The sequence below is a fragment of the Melopsittacus undulatus genome, chromosome Z (genome assembly GCF_012275295.1).
Source record: "Melopsittacus undulatus isolate bMelUnd1 chromosome Z, bMelUnd1.mat.Z, whole genome shotgun sequence".
Lineage (NCBI taxonomy): Eukaryota > Metazoa > Chordata > Aves > Psittaciformes > Psittaculidae > Melopsittacus > Melopsittacus undulatus.
In genome coordinates, this window is record NC_047557.1 from 9,190,568 (window position 1) to 9,218,201 (window position 27,634).

The 27,634-nt window shown below is 42.2% G+C and overlaps 1 protein-coding gene across 1 annotated transcript in view; it reads left to right on the top strand.

Moving 5' to 3' along the window:
• Positions 1 to 265: 265 nt before the first annotated feature.
• Positions 266 to 27,634, top strand: part of UBE2R2 (ubiquitin conjugating enzyme E2 R2) — a 51,431-nt gene continuing 24,062 nt past the window's right edge. The window contains exon 1 of the mRNA XM_034072703.1: positions 266 to 544. Coding sequence (XP_033928594.1) covers positions 368 to 544 — 177 coding nt within the window. The 5' untranslated portion in view covers positions 266 to 367. The remainder of the gene's footprint in view (positions 545 to 27,634) is intronic.

Below are 27,634 nucleotides of genomic sequence, written 5' to 3' on the forward strand. Positions count from 1 at the left end.
TACACCCCCACCGACACCACACACCCACCGGGCAGCGCCGCGGCAGGGAGCGCTGTCCCTTTAAGCCCCCCGGTGGGGGCGTGGCTTTGCCGGTGGGGGCGTGGCTCACCGTGCGAAGGGGGCGTGACTTTCCATATAAGGGGCGTGTCCCGGCGTGCGGGGGGCGTGTCCCAGCGCGGCGCGCTGAGGTCAGCGCTGAGCGGGCGCCGTCACAAAAGGAAGTGGCGGCGGCGGCGGCGGCCGTCAGCGAGGGGAGGGGCGGGGGCCCGCGGGGCAGCGCGGCGGAGCCGGAGCCGGAGCCGGGGCCGGAGCCGGAGCCGGAGCGGAGGGACCGGGGAAGCGGCTGCGGCCGGGGCCGCGCCGCGCCATGGCGCAGCAGCAGATGAGCAGCTCGCAGAAGGCGCTGATGCTGGAGCTGAAGTCGCTGCAGGAGGAGCCGGTTGAAGGCTTCCGCATTACCCTGGTCGACGAGTCCGACCTCTACAACTGGGAGGTGGCGATCTTCGGGCCCCCCAACACCCTCTACGAGGGCGGGTACTTCAAGGTACGGTCTTACCTCAGCCCCGAAGCCGAACGGGCCTCCCCCCACCGCCGGGGCCTGCGCTGCCCCCCCCCCCCCCCTTCACCTCCCTGCCGGGCCTCTTTGTCGGGCTCGGAGGGGCCCCGGTGGGGCGGCGGGGCCGCGGCCGGTGCCAGCCCCTAGGCCCTCCGCCGGAGGGGGCCGGGGCCTGCGGGAGGAGGGAGCGCAGGGGCCCGTTGTAGCGCTGCCGGCGGCGGAGGACGGTCCTTAGGGCGGGCGGGGGCCTGCGGGACCTCCCCTCCTCTGTCCCTCGGGGAGAGGGGGCCGCGCCGCAGCCCACTGTGCTCGGTTATTTAACCCCAGAGAAGGGCAGGTACCGCATGGCAAGGTGCAGGCTGGTGCTCCCCCATCCACAGGCTGTCCATCTGGCTCTGGTCTGTGTTTATTTCGGAGTAAGGGGCTTCCCATCCATGTCTCGGTAGCTCTGCTCCTCACGCAGCAGCATCCTGTGTGAGGTGACTAATTCAGGATAAAGGCTGTGTTTTCCCAAAAACTTCAGGATTTCAGGGCTTTGCGGTTATGGTTTTTTCTCCTTATTTTCCTTTTCTTTCTCTCCAGCCTTTCAGAGGGCAGCTTTCAAAGGGCTACAGTAACATGTAATTGGTGAAGGTAGATAAATGCGTTCAATTCCTCTCTTAACCTTCTGGTTAATAAAAAAACCCAAAACCCAACCTTGTGTGGTTGTCTCCCCTCCTGTAAATACAGTAAGCAAGGAATCTGGCACCACTGTCGCAGAAAGGAGCTGAAAGGAGCAGACTTACATTCTCAAATCAGCTGGAGGAGGAATTGCATGTCTGTCTTAAACAATTAAAACCCCTTTAGTATCTGCAGAGCCATAGAATAGTTAGGGTTGGGAAGGATCTTCAGATCATCTAGTTCCAACTGCCTGACATGGGCAGGGACACCTTGCCCTACAGAGGATATACTGCATTGGGCATACCCCTTTGGATTTGGTGTCCTCTTGGTCTCTGGCAAAACACTGTCCCTTTCAGCTCACCTGTCCCAGGAGTTAATCGTTTTAGTAGTGGCTCCTGCATCTCCCGTTTAATGCCCTTTGGCTTCTGTCAAACGGGAAAGAAGTTTTGTATGATCTCTTTGCTTGGCTAACGTGCATCCTCAGTGCCTCTTGGCCTCTCTGGGTCAAGGTTTAAGAGCTTTGTTCCACAAAACCAAAATAACCTGTAGCTTGGGGAATAATAGATTTGAGTCACGTTCAGTTTGGCCTCATTGTTTTGTAGGAAGAGGAGGCTTTGGCACAAGGCTTGCCTTTTGTAATGAGTTGGCTGGCTTACTCACGAAGGTATGATAGGTATATTCTTAGACTCACCTCCATTATTATTTATTCAGGAAGTCACTCTAGTCTTTGCTTGGTAACTGGGTCATTTTTACACCCAAATGTCTTGTTGACCTCTTCCTGCACTTAACATTACTCACCCATTCTTATTCAGAGAAATTACAATAGATCAGAATCTTTGTTTGCTACTCTCTGGACCGTACAATTTTGATTGTTCCTGGAAAGAATCTGAAGGAGCCTTTGAGATAATCTGGGGATGTGTGCTAATGAATGTAGATTGGGGCAGGGTTGCCACTTGCCTTATCTCAGTGTAATGATTGTGCTATCCTTTTTGGTATTTTCAGCCCTTGAAATGTTGTGCCTTTCTTCTAAACTCTTCTGACCCATCCTATGATACTTAATTTGAGACTGGGAGACTTAAGTCTCATGTTGCCTTCAGCCTTCCACACAAGATTCCCTGCAAACTGAAGTCTGTCGTATTGTTTCTGTCTTATCTTTTATCCATAAGGAGCTGTGCATGGTGTTATTTTTGTTTTGGTAGCATTTAATCTGTTGCAATTCATCCTAACATCTGAGCTACTGAAAAAGTGGCCTTAGACCCTCATTCTGTCCCTATGGAGAAGCAGTCTTGTCCTGGAAAGTGATGTCCTCTGCTTTCTTTGTACTGGACCTTCAGGCAAATCTTTGTGTGTGTTAGACTTACTGAATCATTTAAAGAGAAGGTTAATATCCTAAACTTTGTTTGGTGGGGTGACTTCTATGCTATATTCAGTATATGCAAGGTGAGCACTAGTTCAGATCAGCATCTGATTTTATATCTTTTTTCAGGTATCTTGGATTGATGAGAGATCTAGCTTCATCTTGTTTTGTATTTTTAGTTTGATAAAATGAAACAAGGAGGATTAGAGATACACAGTTACAGGATATAATGTTATTAAATGTTACAGCAGGGAGAGTTTGGGAATTTTCTCCACTAGAGGTGTGGTTTGAGGGTAGGAACTGGACGGAAAGTACAAAGGCTTCTACTTAAAAGCAAGTATAAATATTGAGGAAAACCTGTGTTTAATGTGATCTTAATAAAGAAAGTGTTAGAGAAGGTTGATTGAGAATACAAACGCTTAATTTGTGCTGTTGGCAGCCTTTGGCACCTTGTTGGTTCTTGGAGAAATACAAGGTTTCTCTCCAGGTTGTTGAACTAGCTGAATAAACTGAAACGAGGAGAGTGCTCTCTCTCTTCATCTCCTTGACAAGAGCTACTGCTCTTAAAAACTGGTTCAATATTACAAAAGATTCTGGTTTTGGTTGCTAATCCTGTAACTCTAGCATTTGATAAATTGAAATATAAAACAAGTCCCCTGAATGTTTTCTTTAATGGTAAGCTAACAATACTTTAGTGCTGGCTATAATAAAATCAGGGACTTCTTAAAAACTCAAGCACAGCATTTAAGTATATTCTATCAACTAAAACAGCATACTGGTACCTGCTGCAGGACTTCACAGTTAGGACCTCCAAGCTAGTTGGCAAAGGGCAGCAGCCTTCAGAAGCAACCACTGTGTGGGCAGCAGCTTCTGTTGGCAGAGGTAGGAGCAGCCCTGAATTGCAAGCCCACAAGGTGATCAGGTGGAGGTGCACATCTGCTGTGGAGGTTTTGTCAACCTTCACCTGAACTTTGTATTGACACTTTCTTCCCACTCACTAATAGCTACATAATGTTCTGCGCAGCCCTTTGCTTAAGTTCCAGATTACCAGCCTTGAAGGAGTTGAGCTGCTTCATGGCTGGTTACCTTTCATTCCTTGCTGTCAAGGTGAAAGTAGTACAAGGCCAATTATTGTAAGTCCTCAAAAGAGGTTCAGTTATAAGAGCAAATGTCTTTCCTTCAGCTGTGGTCAACAGGGAGTTACCAGTTTGACTGAAGTTTCTGGCATAATCAGTTGTGTTGGGCTGCGGGTGTTTGACTGCAATAGGTGAACTTGATTTTGGTCTCGTACTCATTTGGAGTGTGTCTGGGGGTGAAAGGTGCGTAGACCTTGTGTGTCTGAGATGTTGTGAACAGCTGATTCATCTGCTGAGGTGTCATTTTTTTGAGTGACAAAGGGAAGGTTTTGCTCAGAAGAAATGATTCATGTCCAGGTTGTCAATAGTATCAGTTACTTCTTTCTTAGGTCAGATGGGAAGGACATGGTGTGGTAAGGCAGATCTTTAGATCAGCCCCTACTGTGCTATGTGGTAGTTCTGAATTGCTCTGAAAACATTGGGAATGTGTTTTTTCTGGTCCTGCAGGCAGTGTCTGAGTAGTAGAGAACTGGATTGTGCTGTATTTTGCAGTACTGTGTATGAGCAGTTCATTGATGCCACCTTCATACCATGAGCATCTTCAGTTCAGCTGAGAGGGTTCCTTGCTACATGCAGTGGACTTCTTCACTTTGGCAGATGATACTTAAACAGAGACTGTAACAACAAGGCTTATGATGCGGTGTGGTGATGATAGGTGATAGTAGTGATAATCTCAATGGCTGAGGACTGTGTGCTTAAACTTTTACCATCTCAGTTGACTGTTGATCAGTCTCTGCCAAGACAGAAATCCAGTTTGTCTTGGGCCTTCGCAGCCTGTCCATTGATAAGCCCCTGCCCAAGGCTTTGATAAAGTGATGTTTTTAGGATACTTGCAGAATCATTATGAAGTGTTTCCTGGTGGCTTACTCAGAGCTCCGTATGTTTGGTGCAGTTGTGCCTTAGCATCACAGCTTTTGATTGTGTTTAAATATAAGAAAATTAGAATAATTTCCTTTAACTGAATGGTATTCTTGTGCTGGGAGCCAGCCTTTCAGGATATTTGAACGTGACAAATTACACAAATAGGAACTTCATTATTAAACACATAGTGCTGCTCAGAAGCACGGTTTAACCAAGTATTCTTTGTCAAGAAGCATATTTAATGTAGATCAAGAGTCAATATTAAAAGCTCAGTCAGAGATGATTTAGAATCATAGAATGGGTTGGGTTGGAAGAGACCTTAAAGCTCATACAATTCCAACCTGCCTGCCATGGGCAGGGACACCTTCCACTAGACCATGTTGCTCCAACGCCCATCCAACCTGGCCTTGAACACTGCCAGGGGTGGGCAGCCACAGCTTCTCTGGGCACCCTCATAGTGAGCAGCTTCTTCCTAATGTCTAATCTCAGTCTCCCCTCTGTCAGGTTAAAGCCATTCCATTTGTAAAAAGTGCCTGTCCAGATTTCTCATCTGTCCCTTTAGACCCAGCTCTCTCAGCATTTCTAAACAGAATTTGAGCTGGGTAGATGAAAATGAATGTACCCAACATGAAAAGAAACAAGAAAAATTAACTGCATTGTTAGAGCTGCTATTTGATTTCTTAAGGCAATTTATTTCATAAGGTATTTTTGCTACTTGAAGGAGCAAGTCTTGACACACAAGTTAGAAGGGGGGAAGAAAACTCAAGCATTATTAGTTTTCTCAAATAATTTGGGGGCTAAATACTTGTCAAGGCATTGCTTTCCTTGCAATTTAACTCATTAACTGTATGTTGTTTAGTTCTGTATTGTTTGATCTCAGCTTCTTGCAAATGATTTGTTTTGATGTCAAAGTAATTTGCAATATGTGTGGATAACTTTTTTCAGAGCAGGAAAATTGATATGGAACTGATGGATGGCAAGAATGAGCTCCATGTTTAAAAGTTTGGTATTGTAGACTACTTCCCAGAAAGCTTAAAATTAAGTAAATAGCAGTTTCCTAAGCACTTAAAATTATGTAACTGGCAGAACATTTAACTCCACAAAAATATTCCTTGGTGCCAAGGAAAAAATGTGTGGTACTCTCAGCACAAAAGCTGGCTTCCATGGGCCTGTATGTTCATTGCAAGGTAGAAAGAGCTTTTCCCTCAAGTGTACTTACTGATCTAGTTTTTGTTGCCTTTAGGTATCAGTGATGGTAATCATCAGAGGTTTGATGCAGCAAAGGGATATAGAACTGTGTGTTTATAGAGCTTGGAGTTTTTTGCTCTTGGTGTGAAGAGCTCCCATTCAGAGCAGGCTATCTCTCCAAAGAGCCACTGAGCTGCCTGCAGGCAGGGAGGCAAGAAACTTCTTCAGATGTTGGCTCACTGCTCATAAGCACAGTTATGATCTCTGACTCTTGGGCCTGGGGAATACCAGATTGAACCTAATTCTGCTATTGCATATTGTTTTTTGGATGGCTACCTCAGTGAGCTATCCAAAATGTAATAAAATGTCCAGTTTTATTTAGAAGTTCTTTAAAAGAAGAAAAAGGTGACAACAGGTTCTCTATAGAGAATTGTTTAAACATGACTGTGGTTGTCTCAGTAAAGTCGCTTGACAATTACAGAACTATACAAGAGAAGAAACGTTACATCATCCGCTGAATTTGACCATGAAGTTTACAACAAAAGTGGAGGCTCAGTGCCTTTTTTTGCTTAGAGTTTGGAGTAACATAGGCATAACAACAAAAAGTGAGGTTAGGAAGAGGTCCCCTGAAGTGGCAATTTCATTAAGGATAGAAAAGGCCTTTTCTTTCCACCTTAACTGGAAAGTACTATGCACATTAATCTGAGACATTAGGGTATGGGCATTTTGTTACCATGTGAATGACAAATTAGAAGGATTTAGATAATAGCTACAAGGTACTTAAAAGGTACAGAAGGGATGTTAGCCTCTCAAGTTATACTCTTAATGCACCACTGAAAGGCATTCAGCTACTGAATGTGGGTACAGTTACTGTTCTGCAAGAGAAATAATTGGGAGCACTGAGATGAAATTCGGTTTTTCTCAATACATTATAAGCAGCCCATTCTTTTATAAAGGTGAATGCTTTTACGGATAATTATTCTAGTCTAGGTAAGCAAGCACTTGCACAACAGTGTAGTTTACATCTATGAATTAGAGGCTTATACAAGTAGACTTTATACAAGCACCAGTGTGTCTTCATAGAATGTATTGTAGGTCAGAGCGACTCCATTTTATGGCTTTTGTTTTCATAAAGGCAAAAAGGGTACTGCAAATGAGAATTCAGCCTTTGCTTAGGTCTGACAGTGAAAGGTCTCTACCAGTAGAGATGTCTGAACACTAATATAAGGCCAGTTTTTTTTCCCCACAATGGACAAGTGTCTGTTGGACAAGAACTGAATCAAGTGGCACAACTGGCTGAATGCTGGTCCTTACACTGTTCCAGTACTGTGGCAAAGGGGTTTGTATCTCAACCTTCCAAGTACTTTGCTACAATGAACATTAAAACATGTTATAAACTTTAACTAGGATACATAGCTATGTGACTCTGCCCCAAGTTATTACAAGCATGTCCCTACTGCTGTCAACTTAAGTTCCATCTGCAGAGCAAAAGCCCTTTACCTGAGTTTCTACATTACTTGTATACTTTTAAGACAACAAAACAGACCAATGGGAACACATCATGTCATGCTTTTAGTATTAAAACCTTACACAGTACGACACAGCCAACCTGCCCCACAGCCTTCTCTTTGCCAGTCACAAATAGTATAATACCTGGAAGTGTCACCTACTTGAAATAGCCCCTTTACATTCTGATTGTTCTCCAGGTGATAGCTTCTATTAAGAAAACCCCAAACATCCAGGAAGTCTTAAGGTCATGTTTCTTCAAGTCTTGAAAGATTCCAAAATATCCTGTGCATACCCCCAACTTAGCAGTTGTTTATAATTTTTATCATTTTTTTCCTATTTGTATAATTCTGTATTTATAATTTTATAATTTTTCTACCATTTGTAGGCCACTTTTGGGCAAATATTTGTGCTTTTTTAAATATTTCAGAAGTAAATCAATTTGGCTCATCTTGGCTACTAGTGCTTCAGGGAGGGTACACAATGCCAAAGTCATTACTATTAAACTGGCCTCGTAAGATGAGACATTCTCAGTCAGTTACTACCGCAAAAGCTTAGTAAGATTAACTGCAGTTCCTCTAACTCATAATGCTGGATAAACCACTAATGTTTTAAAAATGAAGCAGCACTCTGGAAATAGCAAGCTAATTTTGTGCACGTGCATATGTGTATGCACACATCTGATCACGCGCAGCCCAGATTATAGGAAGATGTGTTATGTTATGAGTCACATAACCTCTAGTCCATCCACACTGCAGTCTTTCTGTAACCCTGCTGCATTTCCAACTTTAACTCAGTTACCCTTAAATCCAACAGAAAATCTCTACTGTTAAGTCTGTACTGTTCATTACTATGAAACCTGCTGATAGCCATAAATTACACAGCCAAACTACATGTCAAAGATCAGAGTTAAGATTCTGCAAGTTGTTTTTTGGGAGCATTCTTTACCCTGTAGATGCAAAATGATCAGACCTAGAGTGCTATAAAAGAGGGGATAGCCAGTGTGAATATGTTACTGTATAAAACAGGCAGCATAAGCAAGACTTCAGAAACACTGAGGTAAAAACACATTTGAGCTTCTGAGAAACTACAGATGTGGTCCCACACTCAGACACTGATAACATCACTGCAATACTGGAGGTCTTCAGGTTTTACACAAAAAGAAAAAGAATACCCTTCTAACTACACAGTCAAAAACTAATTCCTATAATAGGAACCAGATCTAAAGCTATCTACATGCTTTTAGTTACTATCTTTTGAACAGACAGGCAAAAAATTTCAGGTGGCACAGTTCTTTGCATTGTTATCCAAGAGAAAACCTTCATGTTGAATTTTTCCTTATCCAAGGATCATTCTGTTCAATATCAAGAAAATAGAGCCAACAATGGAAAAATTATGCAAACTGACAGTGCTCAATCTTTCCAAATGGAAAGCTTTCCATATTTTATTCCAATGGTGGAGGTGGGCTGTGTTGCTGCTCTCTTTTTGCCATATGAGATCTAATTGCACACAATCCTCTATTGTCAGGCAGTATCAGAACTGGAAATCTCTATCTGTGCTTCTTAGCATACATAATAACATTGCCTGGATCAGAGGAGGCCTAGAGAAAGAGCTGGGAGCTGACTACTACCATCATTATCTTGACCTTTTCCTCCTGAGGACAGGTTAGGTGAGCTGTTGGGAGGTCCACTGACTGATCTCCATTGGAGCATTGAAATATGGAATGCTGAGACCAGCATATGGAGTGATTCCAATTTCTTGGGGTCTGCCTGTGAAGTCTCGCTTACCCCTCCTGGTTGGTAGCAGTTCTTCATTTATGTGGAAGAAGTCTGTTTGCTTGAAATACAGCAATAGTGGTGCTACTGTGAGAAGCTGGATAGGGGAGGTGGACTTCACTGAGGCTGTGAACATTTGTGCTTTTACAGTTAGAAGGGGCTGAATTAACTTTAAGAACTTGTTAATACTGAAGTTTGTTTTGACCCTCGAAGTCTTATGGGCAAATTCATCAGAAAATAAAGACCTGCTTTGGGAGTCACTCTGGAGATCTATTTTTAATGGCAATAATAGCCAAGATCTTGAACCTATATCATCCATGGCTATCCTCCAGTTGGAAAGAGGTAATAGTAGCATTGGCTGCTACCAAGGAATTTGTAGCAGACAGTCAGGTAAGAAGGCTGCTGGTCTTGGCAACTTTCTTCTGGATGTTACAGAATAAATCTGGCTTTAATGGTGATACTCTGATTCCACTTATTTGAAGCAACCTGCTTAATGTTCAGCTTGGGCAAATCATTGTTAATTTTAATTCAGTTTGCAGGCTTATCCTACAGCCCCTGTGTATTTGATTGTTCACTTTGGTTAATGTCTCTGGTGTGAGCAATAAACTTATGCTTGGGCTCTTTTGAGCAGGGACTGCATTTTGCCTGCGAGGGACAATTAAGTAGCATGCTGGCAATCAACAGAAACTGTGAAAATCAAAGCTAGCCACAGCTAGGCTGGCTGCTGTAGGTTTGTGCTGCCTGCCTTAGCCAGGGAGCTTCCTGCTGGGACTTACAGGCATGTTGCTGAGTGGTGGATCAGGTCAGGTTGAGGTAAGGGTGGTGAGTAACCATCCCAAAGCATGGCATTGCCTGTTCCAAGGCCTCATAGGGAGGTAATGAAGTGTCACTTATGGGCACATCTTTAGCAACTTTTGGTGTGTGCACTGTACTTGAGATCCTGCCTGCTCTGTTCAATGGCAGGAGCATGGAGGAAGGTTCTGGTGTGCTTGGCCACAAAAGACATATTGTCATAATGCTACCAGGCCCCTTCATTTGACTTGGAGTCTCTGGGAATCTGAGCCCTTCTCAAGCACCTACCTCTTCTTTCATCTCTCTTCCTGTAATGAACTGACTGTACTTTAAGGCATAACTGAGGACTGACATCAGGTCACTCTGTGTGACCTGATGGAAGCTCCTGGTGTCTTGGCCTTGTTCTATTTCATCTTCCCCTCTGCAGCTATTGGCTTTGAGCATGTGGATTGCCTACTTCCAGGAGAACAGTGAAGTATTTTTGACCTGCAAATTCTTAACCAGTGCTTCTAAGATGGATAGTTTCTGCTATTAAAACAAATGTAAGCTTGCTGTTGGTAGTAGGGAAAGCGTGAGTTACACTTAAGTGAATCTAGCAAAGCTTTAGTTGGAGGTTAGTGGACAGAAAGAAACATCAAGTGTTGGCATCTGCATCAGTTCTTTTGTGTCTTTAACTCTTGCATGCACCGATTTACTTGGGATCTCCTAGCTGTTTTGATGAGCATGAATTAGTTCATAGCAGGGGTGTAAGTTTTGAGGTTTTCTTCCCTTCTTTTGTTAATTATAGAGCAGTGACTTCTGTACTCTAGAAAGAATAGATGCAGTATTTTTCCTGGAACAAATGTTGTATTAATAGTGGGGTTTGCATTGTTGTCATCTAAACTCTACTTTATATATAGTAGAAGGAGGTGTTTTGTGGCAGATGAATATAATGATGACACTGGGAAGGAGATTCCCTATTCTGGAAGGGATTTCAGTTTTGTTTTACTACTTTCAGGTGCAACTGTAGTAATACAGAAAAAACAAGGAGGCCAAAATTTAGGCTGACCTGAAGCCTACTATTAATGCTTGGTTGGTGTGTTGAATTTGGATCTTAATTTGCAGATTAATATAGAAGATGCCAACTTGAAATAAGAGGGTTATGGGAAATCAGCTTCTTCCAAAAAGGTTTGTGTCTGTTACTAGATGCTTTTATGACCAACCAACCATTGTTATCTGCTAGGTGGCAGCCAACAAGCTTTCTTCAATATGTGTTTAGTTGAGCTTTGTTTGGTAAAGCCATTAAATATTGCTGTGTCACGTTTACTCTGAACACAAATTGCTAGGATCTGACGTTAGACTGGGTGAAAGGGATGCACAATCCAGAATTCATCATCAGTTAGGCCCTTTGTGTGGGTGAAGCATGGCACTTGTCGAGAACAGTCTGCGGATGCTACACAAGCAAGATGAGAGCCAATGCTATGCATTGTTCCGGATCTATTGGTGACTGTAAGAGGTGCTCATCTGAAGAGCACAGGGCTAGGGTTAGAACAGTCATGTAAAAGTATGGGGGCTTTGTACACCTTTGGATGTAAGGTAGGGCCAAAATGTTCTTTGGCAGCAGGAACAGTGAATAGGATGCGGATTAGAAGTCTTCTATCCGCACTGGTTTGTATTCATCATCCTGGATAAATTAACATTTTTATGTAAAAATGGTATCTCTTATAATAGCATAGTTGACTAAATCTGTAGGTAGAAAGTGTTTTGCTTTTTATAAATAGCACATGGGAAAGCTTTCTTCCAAAACAAATCCAACTTGTATGTTTACAAGTACAGCATTTAAATTTGGAGTAGCTGAAGGAATTGTCAAGTGAGTAGCTTTCAGGCTGCTTAAACACAAAAGCGGAGATTTTTGGAATAAGAACTTCTGCTTATTCCTGGCTTTAAAACATAAAAACCTGATCAGTTTCCTGAAGCACCTCAGCCTGGATCCTGATGTACTGACAAGTCACACTCCTCTGCGCAGACTTTGTCTACGAGGCAGCTGCGGCAGTTCTCTAAGAGCAAAAAATAAAGCTGGGGTTGTGTAATTTAACCTGGGGGAGGAGGGGGACATTCCTGGTGTTGAAGAGAAAGCCATCAAGTCAAGGCCTGGGTATGTAGGCTTGCTGGGGGAGATGTGTGCTATGCAGGCTTCACAAATGATTCTCAGAAAGAGTGTACCAGGGAGAGTCTGGGTAGACCTCTTGTTGGAGGAGGCAGAGCTATGCCTTGGCTGCCTTGTCGTTTTAAATGTCAGAGGGATCTGCACTGATTTCAGAGCTACCCAGCTTTTTTACCTCCCACCCCTGGGATTTCTTTCTTGTACTGTCTTAATTGCTCCAGCACTTCTACTACAGCTACCCCAGGTCTTTTTCTTTTCTCCTGTGCTTTGAAGATCAGGTTCAAAATAAAGCTTCTCAGCACACTGAAACAGGCATACAGGATTTGATGTCAAGCGTGGAAGTGTGAAATGGCTCGCAGCTTCATAGCATGGCCAGGGAAACAGCCTGGAGCTGGCACAATCACAGGGCAAGATTTGGTTCTAGTAAGTTAAGATGGGGTTTAAACTATATTACTGACATGCCTCCAAGTTCTGTCGTGCTTGTCACCCGTAGTGCAATTACCCAGGCTGTACCACAACACTGAGCTTAAAACACATAGGCAGAAAGCCAAATTCTACACTTAGCAAGCACTTTAAATAGAAAACTACAGCACAACTGACCTGCAGGTACCGTTCCTTCTAAAAGGGAACTGGGTGTTTCAAACTGCCAGGCGCGTTTTAGATTTAATTATAAATGCATTGATAAATACTGTTGTGTAATACTTAAATGCTAAAACTCTGGTCGCAGCTTAATGTGATTGACATGTAGAGTTTGAGTTTCAGGCAGAATATAAAGTCTTTGCCTGTGCTGTTTTGTTAACCTTGTATTAATAGGTATGGTGAAAGGAAAACTCAGGGCTTTCTCCAATGACACTGTGTTAACCATGGCAAACCACCAAGGTTCACAGTAATAAACTGTTGAGGTAATTTTATAGTATTTAAGTATGCCTGCAATGCAGCAATGGCACATTTGACCTGTCTCAAGCGCAGTAGTGGTCTGGTAGCGACAGCATGATATTTAATACCAGTTGTGAATTGACCCAGCTTACGAGTTGGTTTTTCAGCCCATGCTTAATCCCACGTTGCCATGGTTAGACTGCAACCAGTATGTGTGCTAATGGATGCAAAGCTGGTAGAGTTGCAGCTGTAAATCTAAGCAGCAAGGGCCATGATGATGTGGACTTAGGAAGCTGCTCTTATGGCTTCAGCTGCTGAGGGTACAAAGATGCTGGTTCTACCACCTTGGTGGTGGTAGAACTTAATCAAACCTGGCTTAACTGTTTCTGTTGGCTTAACCCATGTTTTAGAAGATGTAAATTCTGATCAAAGCTCTTGTGGTTGACATTGTGATGCCTTCTTTTTGGCGTCTAACGTAGATGGACTGGGAGAAGATGAGTGCTATGAGTGGTCTTATTTCCCACTTTTACTGTTGTGAAACTCCTAGAAACTATTAGATCTGCTTAGCTGCTTGCAAAGCTCAGCTGAATTGGGCACTAGTTTTTGTGGCTGCCATGGCACAAGAGTCTCATGGCTTAAGCCTCCCTTAATTAAAACATGCATATAGCTATGGGGATTATCCATTTACTGGTTTCTTTGTGGAAGTTCTGTATTTGTTTTATTTAAGACATGTATATGGTCATTGCATTTCGAGGCCTAGCTGCATTTGATAAGCATAAGAAATACTGAGTCACACTCTGTTTCTCTTGGTAACAGAAAATAAAACAGAAGGAGACTTAAGTGAGTTACTGGAAGTGACAGCATGGGCGTGCATAAACCTGGTTTGGATGTATACCTCTGTGATTGCATCTTCCCCCTTCACTGGCTCAGTGCGTTGGAATTTAAGGTATCAGACTTCTTCCAGCTCTAGAAAGAAACTCACTTCTGAACGTAAAACTAATACAGATCTGTTCCTGTGAAAGCAACTTGAGATTCTCAGGACAGAAGATCTCAAAGGCTACTGAAAGTCTTCTTTAAAGAAAGCCACATTTCAAAATGACTGTTTCTGGCAGCTGATTTCCTAGAAGTCATGATGAACAGAAGGGAAGCCCAAGATAGATGAGCTGAGGTGCTGGTGTTGATGAAGTGGTTGTCTCGGCAACTGCAGTCACTTAAATATCTCTAGGAAAAGAGCTAGCAAATGTTAAGATTGAGAAATGGTGACGGGTTGACAGAACCAGGAGCAATGAGCAGCTTATACCAGGAATTGATATGACTACAATAGGAAGTTGTTGTTTTCAGGGGTGGGATTCTTGACTCATGCAGCCCTGATGGTTCTTCTCTTGTAATGACAATGTGGCTGGCAGCCCTCTTGCTGCATGAAGCAAGATCCTTGGGGAGAAACACTGACCTCCCAGGATATATTAATTCCCCAAAAAGTGGTTGATGAAGGCAGTCTGAATTCAGGTAGTACTGGAGTGTTTAATTTTGCAGCCCTACTGCTTGATGTAGTCATACAAATAGTGCAGCAAAACCCAGCGCAAAGTAAACCCTGTGTACAAGCAGATGTAGGTGTGAGAATTGTTTTCCATGTCCAAGCTAAACTGCAGAAGCTGCAGCTGTGTCAGGAATTATGTTAGGTCCTTGTAGTGCTTATCATGGTGGGAAATTCAGGCATTTTACCATGTGTGTTTTGCATGTGATTGCACATGCTGTGTTGTGGTTCTGTGGGTAAAACTGGCAAGTTTTAATCTCTTACTTCCCTTATGGAGCGCTGAATTCTCTTTCATATTGGCATAAAAAGCAGCCCCCAGAGAAAGCCCGACTTAATAAAACGAGCAGAGTTTGAGCCAATTGTTTCCTGCTGCCACAAGCATATTTGTAACTGCCAACTATGACAGGTATTTCTACAGGCACTGAATCTCAAGCAGAACACCAGGTGCTTGGAGAAGTTATATGTACGCTTTCCACCTCTCATCTGATAGCTGCTTTCTGAGCTTATTTTTGTGTAGTGACTTGTGAAAAGTTGCATTCAAAAGCTTTGTTCAAATGGAAGCAGACAACTCATAAGCTACTTCTTGCTGCAAAGGGCAGTAAGTGGTGAAAACTGGTAGCAGGATGAATTCTCTGTCACATGTTTTCTTGTTTTTCTTTTTTCTAGGAAAAATCCTACCTATACGTGTAGGAACAGTCTTTTATATATATCTCTCTCTATATATAGATATATATACTTCCATGTTTAAAGCCACCAAGCACTACAGGTAGTAGCCAGGATACTAGGCAGATTTGCTGTTTCTGTAAAGCAGCTCCAGTTTGGCTCTTTCACTCAAAGCTTCACTTATTTAACCAGCTATTTCTGCTTAGACACATTTTCCAGCATAGCTAAGATCCCTTCTAACTTTCTCTTCTAGCAGTGTAAAGCTAGTGTTACAATTAATAGCTGATCAGACTTCTGAAGCCTTGCAAAAAGAGGGAGGTTTTCCTTGCCGAGTGACATCAGCTTCTGCGGTACTGAAATGTTAAAGGAAGAATTTGCAGTCCCTGTTGTTTTTGTTGGTGAGTGGCTTTTGCTGAAGGAGCAATGGCAAAAATACTTATTTAGGTGTTTCCCACTTCTTGGTTTACAAGCTTTTATCCTGTCTCACAGCTCCCTCTGGCCCTTCCACGTGTTCTTACACTGGAAATGTCAATCTCAGATTCAAGACTTATCATTTCTTAAGGCTTCTGGAACCTTGTTGGACATGATCAGCAGGTTAAGGTTCACAGATCACCTCCAGAAGTAGAGTGGTACATTTCCCAAGTATTTCTTATGGGCAAATAATATTTAATTTTAAAAGGGAGCATGGGATGAAACCTGGATCACCTTATGTAAAATGTTTTAATGCTGTACTTACAGTGGGCTGCTCTCCTGTTGGTATCTGCTGTTCTTTTTTATCTACTTCGATTATTTTAACAGCTGAAACTTCCAAAATGGCCTGGTACAATCAAAACCACCCTCTTGTCAAAATGATGCTTGATATAGGGAGCTTAATAAACTAAGCACATGAGTAGTCTGAGTTTTCTGAAGAGAGCATATGGTAGCTGACACTTCAGCTGGAGATGACTTGGTAATTATAGTTCCTTTGTCTGAATAGCTCTGCCATTTCATGGGGCTAATGGCAAATTAAGCTACTCTTTGTAGATGCAAGGAAGGCAGACTGCTAAAAATATTTTGTTTCCGCCTGTCTTTCCTTATTCTGTCAGACTTGTAGTGGGCCAAAAGCTTGGAGTCCAAGGTATGAGATCAGAGTGGTTGAACCCCTCTAAAATGGGTGAGTAGTCCTACCACCTTATAAATGGAAAAGGATCTTGATTCTCTGGCTGATCTGTTTTAGGACAGGACAAGGCAAGTCTGTTGATAGTCCTTTGTGGGTTTTTTTTCTCTCTAGCTTCAGGTAGTAGCTGGTTACTGAAATCAGCAGCAAATAGCTTACTTAGGTTTTTCATTGTGATGGTTTGGGTGTTTCATTGTGATGATCTGCCTTTGAGGGTGAGTCACATCGATTTATGTGACTTAATGTCTCAGTTCTGTTTTAATGTGTTGCAAGCATTTGTGAATATAAAGCACCTAAAGTTTATCCTGAATTGTTTTTAGGTAAAGATAAATGTAATACACAGTTGAATAAGCTTACTAGAGAAACTTGAACATGAGCAAGTGGAATCTAGTTTGATTTGGGGTTTTGTAGGCTGATCCATGGTGCAGTTGAGCTAACAGTTGCTAGAACAATGGGCATGGTTTCTACTGCTCTATGCTAAGCAAAACAATCAGAACAATTCATCTATGATATAGTGGCTGACTCATGCCACAAGGATTGGTATTCCTTTAATCCTTTTATAAACTGTTTTATCCTAGCTAATGTAATTGTGGATATTCTTATTACCCATATAATACCTGATCCCTTTTGAATTCTGCTAGACTGTTGGCCTTAATGTTGCTTAGCAATAATTAGCAAAATACAAGTGGGTTCTGTATTGTTTACTCTTGATCAAACCTCTGAAACTTTGTTTGTGCTGACCTGTTAACACTTTTATGTTGGTAATAATTCCACTGCTGAACAGTGAATGGAAACTTGGCCAGACGAATGCTCACATCAGCCCAGTTGCCAGCCCTGAGCTCAGATCTTCAGTTTGACTTCAAAGCTCTTGATCTGAGAGCTTGACATGACAGGCATTTAAGAGTCTTGATAACCTCCTTCCCAAAATATGGAGTATTTTGTAGGAAGCTTCACATTCACGAAGAAATCAAAGCATCTGCTTCCCTTTTTATGGAAATCTGTGAGTTGCATTGCTGGATCCCATCCTCCTTTCAGTTCAACCACCCTGCAACCATGCAAAAACTTCTGGATGTCTGATCTGGAGGTTGTTTAGCTTTGCTATGGTACTGGAGAGGCCTTTATTTTGATTCCTTGTTCTTCCTTTCTCAGCTACATTTATTCTAGGCAAGCTTGGTTTTAAGAGTTCTACTAAAGTCAAAAGTAATATAGGCTTCTTAAATAACCTGTGTTATTCATCTGTATGATCTTGCCTTGTAACTCTATCACAACTTCAGAGCAATCTGTGATAAGCAGGGTAAGGAACTGAAATTGTGCAGGGATGCTTGAAGTGTCAACAACTTCAGCACAGCAGAGTGATGTTAAGGGCCACCCCACTTGTTTTAACTGCTCAGCTTTTGTAGTGGGACTTGGAAGGTTTCTGCCATCTCTTGACAGGGGGACAGCTGTGCTATCCTCAGGGCTTTGGCTTGTGCAAGCAATTTAATATGTGGCTCTCAGCCAAATGTACTGGTCAGCCTTGGCTTATAGCTGGGAGCTGTGTTCAGCTCCTTCATCCTGATGGGACCAAGCCCACATCTGAGTTTTGTGGATAACCTAGTCATCAGGCTGTGAGTTTATGATGAGGAATCCTTGCTTTCCCTGGCTGAAACTTGTCTCTTGGCTGCATAGTGGAGTAAGGCCAAAACCAAGCCAGCAGTGAGGGAATGTGCCTCTGCAGCCTAAGGTGCTCAGCTGGAAGGAAGGGTTGTTCACTTTCCAGTGTGAAATATTTATAATCATGACAGTTCTTTCCAAGTTGTGTGCTTTGAGAAGTCAGGCTCCTTTTGTTCTGTGGCTTGGGCTTCTGCATTCCTGTCTGGGCAGTGGCCTGGTGCCAAGGGGAAAGCTGGAGAGGGTTGTGCTTAATGCCCTTTAGGACAAGGCATCCACCCAGAAGCTGGAGGATCCAAGTTGCAGTGCCTTTGGGCCAAATGCCCCAGTGCCAGCTGACCGAATAAGGGTGTCCCAATTTAGCTTTTTTCTTCTTTTTTTATTTTTGTTAAAAATAGGATAATCATCTGAACAAAATGTGTGGTAAAAGTGGTCATGTGCAGGATTTCAGTATCCGAGTTAGCTTTGTGCAGATTCCTGTGTGTAACCTTGACTCCAGTATTAAATTCCCAGAGTTGTGTTCAGGACATCTCAAGGTGTTTCCTTTCTTGTCACTTCTGTTGGGCAGGTCACCAAGCACTACTGAGAGGGAACTTATGGAGAATCCTGGATTTAGAGGTTTAGACCAGGAGTTTGCTATGGTTTCCCCTAGTCAGCAACTGTGGGAATTCTTAAAGAGCCAAGGCCATGTCGTGAGTGATCCCGATACCCTGAGCCTTATTACTGTAAAGTAAGAAGGTTCTTGGCAGTCATAAGCAAGGTCAATTGTCTTGTTAGGCCTCTGTAATTTTCCAGTGAAAACGTGCAGAGAATGATCTCTGCCAAGGCTGTAGTTTCCCACTGTATCTTTAGAATAAGGTATTTAATCGCAATTATAACAAGTTATAAACCTTAGCTTTGTAAACAGTAGTAACCTCTAGACTAACCAATTAGAGCTCAGTATCCAAGGCTGTCAGATAAGAAACCTAAGGGTGTAAGGGTATAAGAAGAGCACTGCATCTAATAAAGTTTGGCAATCTCTTGATCACATTGATCGTTTCCTTGTTGTCTGTGACTCCTGTGTCAACATGCACTGGCCCTGGAGATGCACTTTGCAAGCACCAGACTTGTCATGCTTTCCCATGCAATGCTTTGTTGTGTCACTCCTGTTATAGCAGTGTCTAGAAAGTCAAAGCATAAGCTACTTGTAAGCAGCTTTTTGTTAATATTTTCTGGAGCATTCAGGATCCCTTTCTTTTTCCTGTTTAAGCTTAATGGTTTTACCATTTGGAGGACACTTGTTACATAGGGAGTAAGGAGATGGCCTCAGCCAGTTCCTGTTGCGTGCTCAGTGCTAGTCTTGTATTTAAGGGGGAAAATCTTCCAGTGTAATAGGAAGATGACTTCAAAATGCATCCTTATAAACACTTTATCATTGGCTGGCTTTTTTTGCATACTTTTAGGTTTTTTACAGTGAAATTTTCTCACTAGTTTGCTGTAGTCAGTTGTCTCTTGGATGAAGCTGTGATTTTTAAGACAACATTTCACATTAGAAACAACTTTAGTGTCCTGTAATAACATGTACAAGAATGCCACATCAGTCAGTGTTTAATTTGCCAATTAATAGTCTTGCTGTTGTGGCTTTTTGTGTTGAACTACTGAGCTGTAATGATAATGAACTAGTGATGCAGACTTCATGATCATTAATCTGATATTTCACTAGTTGTGTTTAAAGCTAACGGTTCACTGTAAAAAATAAGGCAAATGAGCTATGTGTTACCTTAGATATAATTAGATATGCTGCCTTGTATTTTTATTTTGGAGATCATAGCAGGAGCATAAAACCCCCCTACAATACAGGCTGCAGTGCCCAGTGCAGAAGCAATTGTACAGTGAATGCAATCTCTGCAGCACATACAGCTTAGCACATAGTATTGGGTTCCTGTGCTTTGGATTTCCAGAGAATTTGTTGTTCCCTGCTGGATAGAGTGACAGCATTTTAGTCCTGGTAGCTGTAGCCACGAAATGGCCCCATGTGAAATACAGAATCTGGTGTCCACAGGCATACTACCCTGAAAGGCTGGGCAGCATTACAGCAAACAAAAGAGCTTGTGCTGTGTATGTCATTGCTTGGATACTCCTGAGGTCACTTCCCCAGCATCCAACTCCTCAATGTTTTCTCCTCTAAGGAAGATCAGGACTGTTGAGCCTGAAATGCTGTCCCACTCACTGTTAATACAGCTGTAAACAGCCTTTGTATCTCTGCAGGCTTTCTGCCTTGAAAAGATGACATGAGTTTGCTGAGCAATGCTAAACTATAGTTAATTATGTATACATCTTCCAGATATTTGTTTTGGAACGTTTTGAAGCCATAAAATGTAGTGGACCTGTAGCAAAGCAGCCAGTATATTTGCCTGTAGTGTGAGAGCCATCTTGCCATCAGCAGAAAATACTTTTTCCTGCAAAGCTCAGATTCATTCAGGTTTTTTGGTGTAGTGGATTATTGTTATTTGAGTTTGGTTTTGGTTTTTTGGGGTTTTTCTTTTTGAACATGTAGAGATGACGTTGTAGTTAGTGGTCTGGTGTTAGATTCAGCATCAGATTCTTTTTGTGCTTTTGTACATTGATGCTTTGAAGGATGACCAGTTGAGAAGAGGCTAATTGAAAATATACCAGAGAAACTTGAGGAACTAGTGATCTAGTACTTGAATTATGTTACACATAGGCTAATCTCTGTATAATGAGTAAAGAAGTATGTTTTGAAACTTTACTCCTTTTGCAGGAGGCAACTAATGCTGTTGTTGCATTCTAAGGGCAAGATATGTGTGACTGGTTGTGTGACATCCAGTACAATGGGGCTGTGAGTTGCTAGGTGCAAAGTTAACCCAGGCCACAAATGCAATAAGGAGTTTGTGGCTACTGAGCAGCAAAAAATGGTGGTTACTGTAGAGCTTGTGGTATGCAAATATAAGTAAATTAGAGCTCTCTTGAAGGCCCAGTATACTCTGACAGGTGGTGAGGGGTGATTTGCTTCTGTAACCAAGCTGTGCAAGAGCTGGCTTCTGGTGAGTGCTTGCTCACTCTCCCATAAGGTTTCAACACAGGATGTTAATGATATGCTCCATAGAGGTACATGTGCTGTTGAATTAGTAATGTTAAAATCTACATTGTTAATCAGGTGATCACTAAGCTTAGTTCAAAATTGCTGGTTTGGCCATCTTTATCACTAAACAAGCAAGTAGGTCACTAATTTTACTTGCTTTTAGATTATTATTCCCTGTTGCCATCCCCCTGCAGTACAGCTGCCAAGATACTGCTTGGGTGTTAGGGTGGAAAAGGAAGGAAAATCCTGGCTATGTATTTTCTACCCAGAATAGAAGAGTACTGATGGAGTATATGTGTGCATATACTTGATGAAAGAACCAAGTGGCTGCTTGGTCTAAGTGTGTCCTGACTAAACTGCTGACAGTCAATTCCAGAAATAGAACTCTATATGGTCACTTCTTCCAGAATAAACCATTTTAGTTAAAAAGGAGGGACTTTGTAGTTAGTGTGTTACCCAGCTGCACAAATGGTGGTGCCAGCTGTGGGAGAAGGAGTCTCTGTGTGGCTTGTGCTGGTTTGGTCTTCTTTGCTTCAGGCTGGTAGTGTTTGAATGATAAGGTATTTATTAGGCTTTAATACTGAGGGTTTATCAGACTCTAAGAAGTAGGAAACAACAGTTTATGCACTCTTAGTTTTGGGGTGTTCAAGTGCCAGTGACAATGCTGCCCACACTTGTCATTATTCATCTGGTTCTTAATAATCTATTTGGCATGGTAATTCTGATTGCTGCTTGTGTCCTAATGTGACAGCACATTCACTGTGGGGCTCGACAGGGTCTCTGAGCTGTCCTGCTTGGTGCCTAAGGACTTTATCAGACACTGGTGTGGAAACTTCCTACCATTCTCCTTTCTCCTGGACAACTGTAACTGTGAAGGTTACAAGGTTGCTGCTTCCTCTTTTCAGTATCTTTTTGGATTTGACATCTCTCTCATTAACTGAGAAGTCTAAGTCACATCTTGAATCTCTTTTAAAGCTTGTTTCCACTTGTGATCACCATATAGTACACCTTGAGCTTCCTGGCTGCTTTAATGAGTTCACTGTAACATTTTGTTGTGTTAAAATGCCTCCTCGCTGTTGACAGGCTCTTCGTGCTACAGCATGGTGAAGCTGACTGCATGGAAAATCAGCTTGAAAGAATCTCCAAATCTGGTTTTGGCACTAATAATGCAGTTACTTCCAAACAGTTGATATTTGAATCAAACTGTCATATTTTGATTTGTTGTCCTTCCCAATACTGATTCATGCACTAAATCACAATTGCTTATGTCTGCTCAGTCCATTGTTTTTGTCCCTGATATAGTGCCTGGTAGACTTTAATAAGAAACTTAAGACATCTCAACTTGTATTGTGTATGTTGGCAGGGAGGAACAGAGCAACACAAGAAAAGCTTTACATATGGTTTGGCCACCCCTTGTAAATTAACATAGGCATTTGTATGAACAGTTATCAGTACATGCAGATGAGATGCTGAAAGTAATGTGTGTAGTGGCAGCCTGTCCCCAGAGATGGATACTGGAGGCTCACCTGGGTTGAGTATTCTCAACCAAAATGCTTGCAGATCATATTGGTTGAAAATACCACAATCCAGTTTAGTAATCTTGGTATTTTGTGTTAGAAGGAAGATAATTAACTGGATTTCCTTTAGCCTTGTGAATCTGAATTTCTCCCCCCCCCCCCCCCCCCCCCCAGTGTTTTGTATTTGATATTAGGTTGGTAAGTATGACTTGCACTGTGTAGAATGTTAAAAGATAATATTTGGCTAAACAAAGCATACTCTGAAAAGAATTCTGGAGTTCAAATGCTTCCTGTATGGACAGATAAACACTTCAAGGCTATGAAGTAGCAAATTAAAATGGCACACAGGGTACCTGAAATAGATTTGGATTTTAGAGTATTCCAGGCAATTTAGACTATTCTAGAAGCTAATGAACAGTTGAGTTGGAGGAGACCAGAGCTGTTAGGACATTGAAGCTACAAACTAAGTATTACCAGGTACAAAACCTTCCAACTGATACTTTTTGCTTTCACTTTGGGGAAGGGCTCAATGTGTTGATGACATCAAAGTTTTCTTCATTTAGATGACCAAGAGGTTGCAGGGAAGGTAACTGAGTGAGCTAGCTTGGGATACCCTGGCATCACACAGTCCCTCACTTCTTTGTGCCAAGTGAGCTAGGATTTAGACTGGCATCTCTGCAATTGTCTGATGACCTAGGTAAAACATTTAAGAGATGGGAGTGCCCTGACTCTCCAGACATACTGTGCTGCTGCATGTGCAGTTCATGCTCCAGATTCTATAGAGGAGCTGCTGTTCTGCTTTATCAACACCACTTAGCAGTTGTAGAAATGCTGGTTACCAGAGCTGGATTGCAGACATTTTTGCCATAGTACAGAACTTGAACCAAGCAGCTGCAGCTGGTTTCCTGGGATACCAGAGCAGAACCCAGAAATGGATTAGACATTGTTTCCCTTTCGCTCTTGAACTCATTGACTAGGATGTCAGTTTTGCCTAACCAACTCACATTGCAGGTTTGCTTGAAGTGTACAGTATTTGGAAAGGATTACCAAAACCAATATGACATAAAAAAGATGCAGTGAAAGGCAGGCATCTTCATCACTTGCTCTGCATGGTAGATGCAGGTCATCTACTTGTGTAGGTCTCAAGTATCCTGTTAGGAAAGTTAAGAGTTCTTGACAATACTGTCTTTTATTGTAAATGTCTGTCTTAAAATGAGACACAGAGGATAACTTGTCAAGCATTCTAACATGGGGTTTTTATACCCAGATGGAGTCCTGTGTTGTCTTACTTTAATACTGATGCTGAGAGTTAGCAAGGTTTGACTTGAGTACTTCAATGTTGGGAGTATCACAGAATCCCAAGGGTTGGAAGGGACCTCAAAGATCATCTCATCCAACCCCCTGCAAGAGCAGGGTAACCTAGAGTACATCACACAGGAACTTGTCCAGGTGGGCCTTGAATAGCTCCAGTGTAGGAGACTCCACAACCCCCCTGGGCAACCTGTTCCAGTGCTCTGTCACTCTCACAGTAAAGAAGTTCTTCCTGATGTTAACATGGAACCTCCTATGCTCCAGTTTACACCCATTGCCCCTTGTCCTGTCACTGGATATCACTGAAAAAAGCCTAGCTCCATCATCCTGACACCCACCCTTTACATATTGGTAAACACTGATGAGGTCACCCCTCAGTCTCCTCCAAGCTAAAGAGACCCAGCTCCCTCAGCCTCTCCTCATAAGGGAGGTGTTCCACTCCCTTCATCATCTTTGTGGCTCTGCGCTGGACTCGTTCAAGCAATTCCCTGTCCTTCTTGAACTGAGGGGCCCAGAACTGGATGCAATATTCCAGATGCAGCCTCACCAAGGCAGAGTAGAGGGGGATGAGAACCTCTCTTCCCTTGAAGAACAGTGATCATATTTTGGACATTCATGCAGTGAATGCTGAAGAGTAACCTTCAGAATGAAACTGTTTGAGGCAGATCCATACCCTACTGTTAAAACCTAGTTTGGTTTGAATGCATGTATTTAATGCCGATGATCCTGATAATGGACTGAAGTTGAAGTCCTTCAAGCAGCAGCGTGGCTCAAATAAGGAGACTGAGCAGCAAGAAATCTGTAGCTGAGGATACCCTGTTTGGGAGAGGGAAATCCTTGTTGAGAAATGTTTTTCTCACTTCCTCTGATTCTAAATCTGGCTTGAAACAAAAACATATAATTGATGTTGTAGTTATTATATGTAGATTTCCTGTGATATTAATGGGATAATAATGGCTTTGATTTTTCTCCTACATTCACGTGACAGTGGTAAGCATGGTGTCTTGCTGTCCAGCAGGTTTTAGGTAAGCATGGTGTCTTGCTCTCCAGCACTGGCTTCTGTTGACCTGATTTATGCCAAAGGTGATAATTAAGCTTTCTAAAAAGCTCTGAAGGCAGTCCTATTAGAGCACATATTCATAACTGTACTAATAGGTGGGTGCGAAGTAGGAGTTAAAAGGGATTCTCTTATCTTTGATTACTTTGCTATTGCTATGCAGAGGAGGAGAGCTTCTCTGGTAGTGCAAAGCATCCTTTGTAGTAAGGAGATGTTCATATTTAAGCATAAGCATTATTTCTGGGTGTGTCCAAGTGCACTAAAGTGTTGTTTTGTGGGTTGTTGTTTTTTAATGGGGGATTGCTGTTTTATTTTTACACTTTAGAGAAATATTTGTTTGTAAGAACAGTGTGAAGATTTTTCTTTAGAATTAGCAAGGTGGTAGTGCTTGTATGAGCATTAAAATGAATGTTAGCAATGTGCCATGTCCATGGTTTGGTGAATACGGAAAGATGCTACCATTTCATTGAAACACTTTGTCCTTTAAAATATGATGGAGTTGTTGGGTTTGAGGTGTTTGGCATTATAAAAACAAGCTTGTTGGTCTTGAATTTCGGGTAACGTTGTGTGAACTTCTGCTTCTAATGGGACAATTAAAGGTTGAGCAGTGCAGGATATTCTGTATTGCAACAGAACCAACAATCTTGGGTGTATATCAGTATAATGCTGAGGAAGCAGGAGTAATTTTAAGGGTCAGATGTGCAGAGGTCTTCATAGACAGTTGTGCTGCTTGGTTGAGCTGTTCATATGCCTGATGCAGAAAATGTGTGATGGCATGGTCAAGGTCACTGGTGTTGGTCCTTCACAATGCCCAAAGGAGTGTATCTTAACAGTACCACCCAAGATCCTGACATGATGTGCTTTATAAGCATTGATGGGGCTGTTCCTAAAAGGTGCATGATCTTTGTTTCACAGGGTCAGGTCAGAGTTGGAGGGGTGTGAAGGCAGACTGTACAGATCTGAGACACATAACCCTTTTGGTACAGCGAGGGAGGTTCTTGGATCTGGTACTCAGTTTCACAGACTGCCTTCAGTGCCAGTGAAGGTTACTGCTGTTGCAGTCTCTGATAGTCTCTGGTTTCTGTCTCAATCAGCTGAAAATACTTTTCCTTAGAGGCTCTGAAAACTGGGACGAGGTGGGGTAGGAGGGACAGACCAGTGTTTCTAATGAATAACACTCAATGTCCAAGAATGGGAACAAAAGGGACTTTGTGGGTTTTTTATAAGAAAGTGCGTGATACTGGTTTCTGCAGTTCCCCCTCATGCAACCACCATTGTAGTGCAGGTACTTCCTCCATTTATTACTTGAAACTCTTTGCAATGACAATGTGTGTAACTTGAGGTGGTTTTTGTGAGCTGTTATGTTCTGTTATTGCTCCTTTTATGTCCAGATACTTTTAAAACTGAAAACATGTGTATAGCATAAAGCTTTTATTAGACTAAAATTTCTAGCATGTGGCTGCTTCTGTATGGAAATGACTGAGAGAAATGCGGAATGAAGCAGCTAGAAGAAAACAGTTGACTCCTGTTAGTCACCCTGCGGTGTTCTCCCACCCCAGTTAATGCTGTGATCTCCCCCAGAATCTGCCAAGATACACAGAGCTCTTAAATGCACATTGTTGCACACTTGCTCCACAGTAGCAAGTGGATAACTCTGGGTTTTGGGTTTTTTAGTGATTGCCTGCCCTTTCCCCAGGATTCAGTCCATGCAGAATGTACATGAAAGTATAGCTTTGTAGGCTAAAGGGGAGGAGAAACAACATTTGACTTCCAGTCAATTTGCAGTATAATTCAGGGATCTAACACAGGAGCATTTTTGATTATATTTATAATTTATATATAAAAAGCTAAGCATCATCATATATTATTTATTACAGAATGCCTTGAGGGCCATGCTTTTTTTCATTGTATCTGGTTCTTCTAAAGCAAATCTTGGCAATTACTCTAAATGCACTGATCATGTGTAGATGGCTTTTATGCAAGCAGCTATATAACATTGTGTGGTTGGGGGGGATCAACATACATTCTGCTAATAATTCGATTTTGGGAAAATTTTACTCTGCATATGAAATGCATAAGGAAGATAGAGACCTGTAGGTGTCAGACAGATCTTTTAGCTGCAGAAAAACAAGCCTCAAAGTACTTTGACAGTGTCTAGTCTGCAGTTGTTGCAAAATGCTGAAACAACATTAACTTTTTTGATGTCTGAACCTTTTAACTACCAGCAAAGATTGGCTCTTTTGTTCAGTATCTGATGCCAGGTGAGCCTTTTAGTCCTTCAGTTCTCTGAGGGCTCTTATTGGAATATAATTGGAGTGGATGCAGACAAATCACATGTGGGTTTTTTGCTTTTCTTTTGTGCTAGGCTAACAGAAGTATTGCATCAGTGCACTACACTTATCCAGAAGTGTGATGTTCCAGGGCTTGTTGAAAGAGTGAAGCTAGGTTTCCAGTTCTCACATGCCACATCAGTATGGCTGCAACAGGTTGTGAGATTGGAGAAACTGCATAGTTAATGATACCTGCTCTCAGGCTTGCCAGATGGAGTCCAAACAGAGCTGCTTCCAGCTGGTACTGTCAAACAAAGTTCATGCTCTGGAGAAGTCCTTTTCCAGCAGCAAAACCTTCTCCAGTCCTGTTGTAGTACCTATGGAGGACACTGTTCTAGTGACTGTGTAAGGGATTTGGTTTTGCAGTGCAAATCTTACACATCCTTACCTTCTGTGTGCATAAACACAATGTATTTTAAAAATGGTCTGCATGTGTCAGTATATATTTGTGCAGAGATAAGGTATGGACACTGCTCTCTGTTGT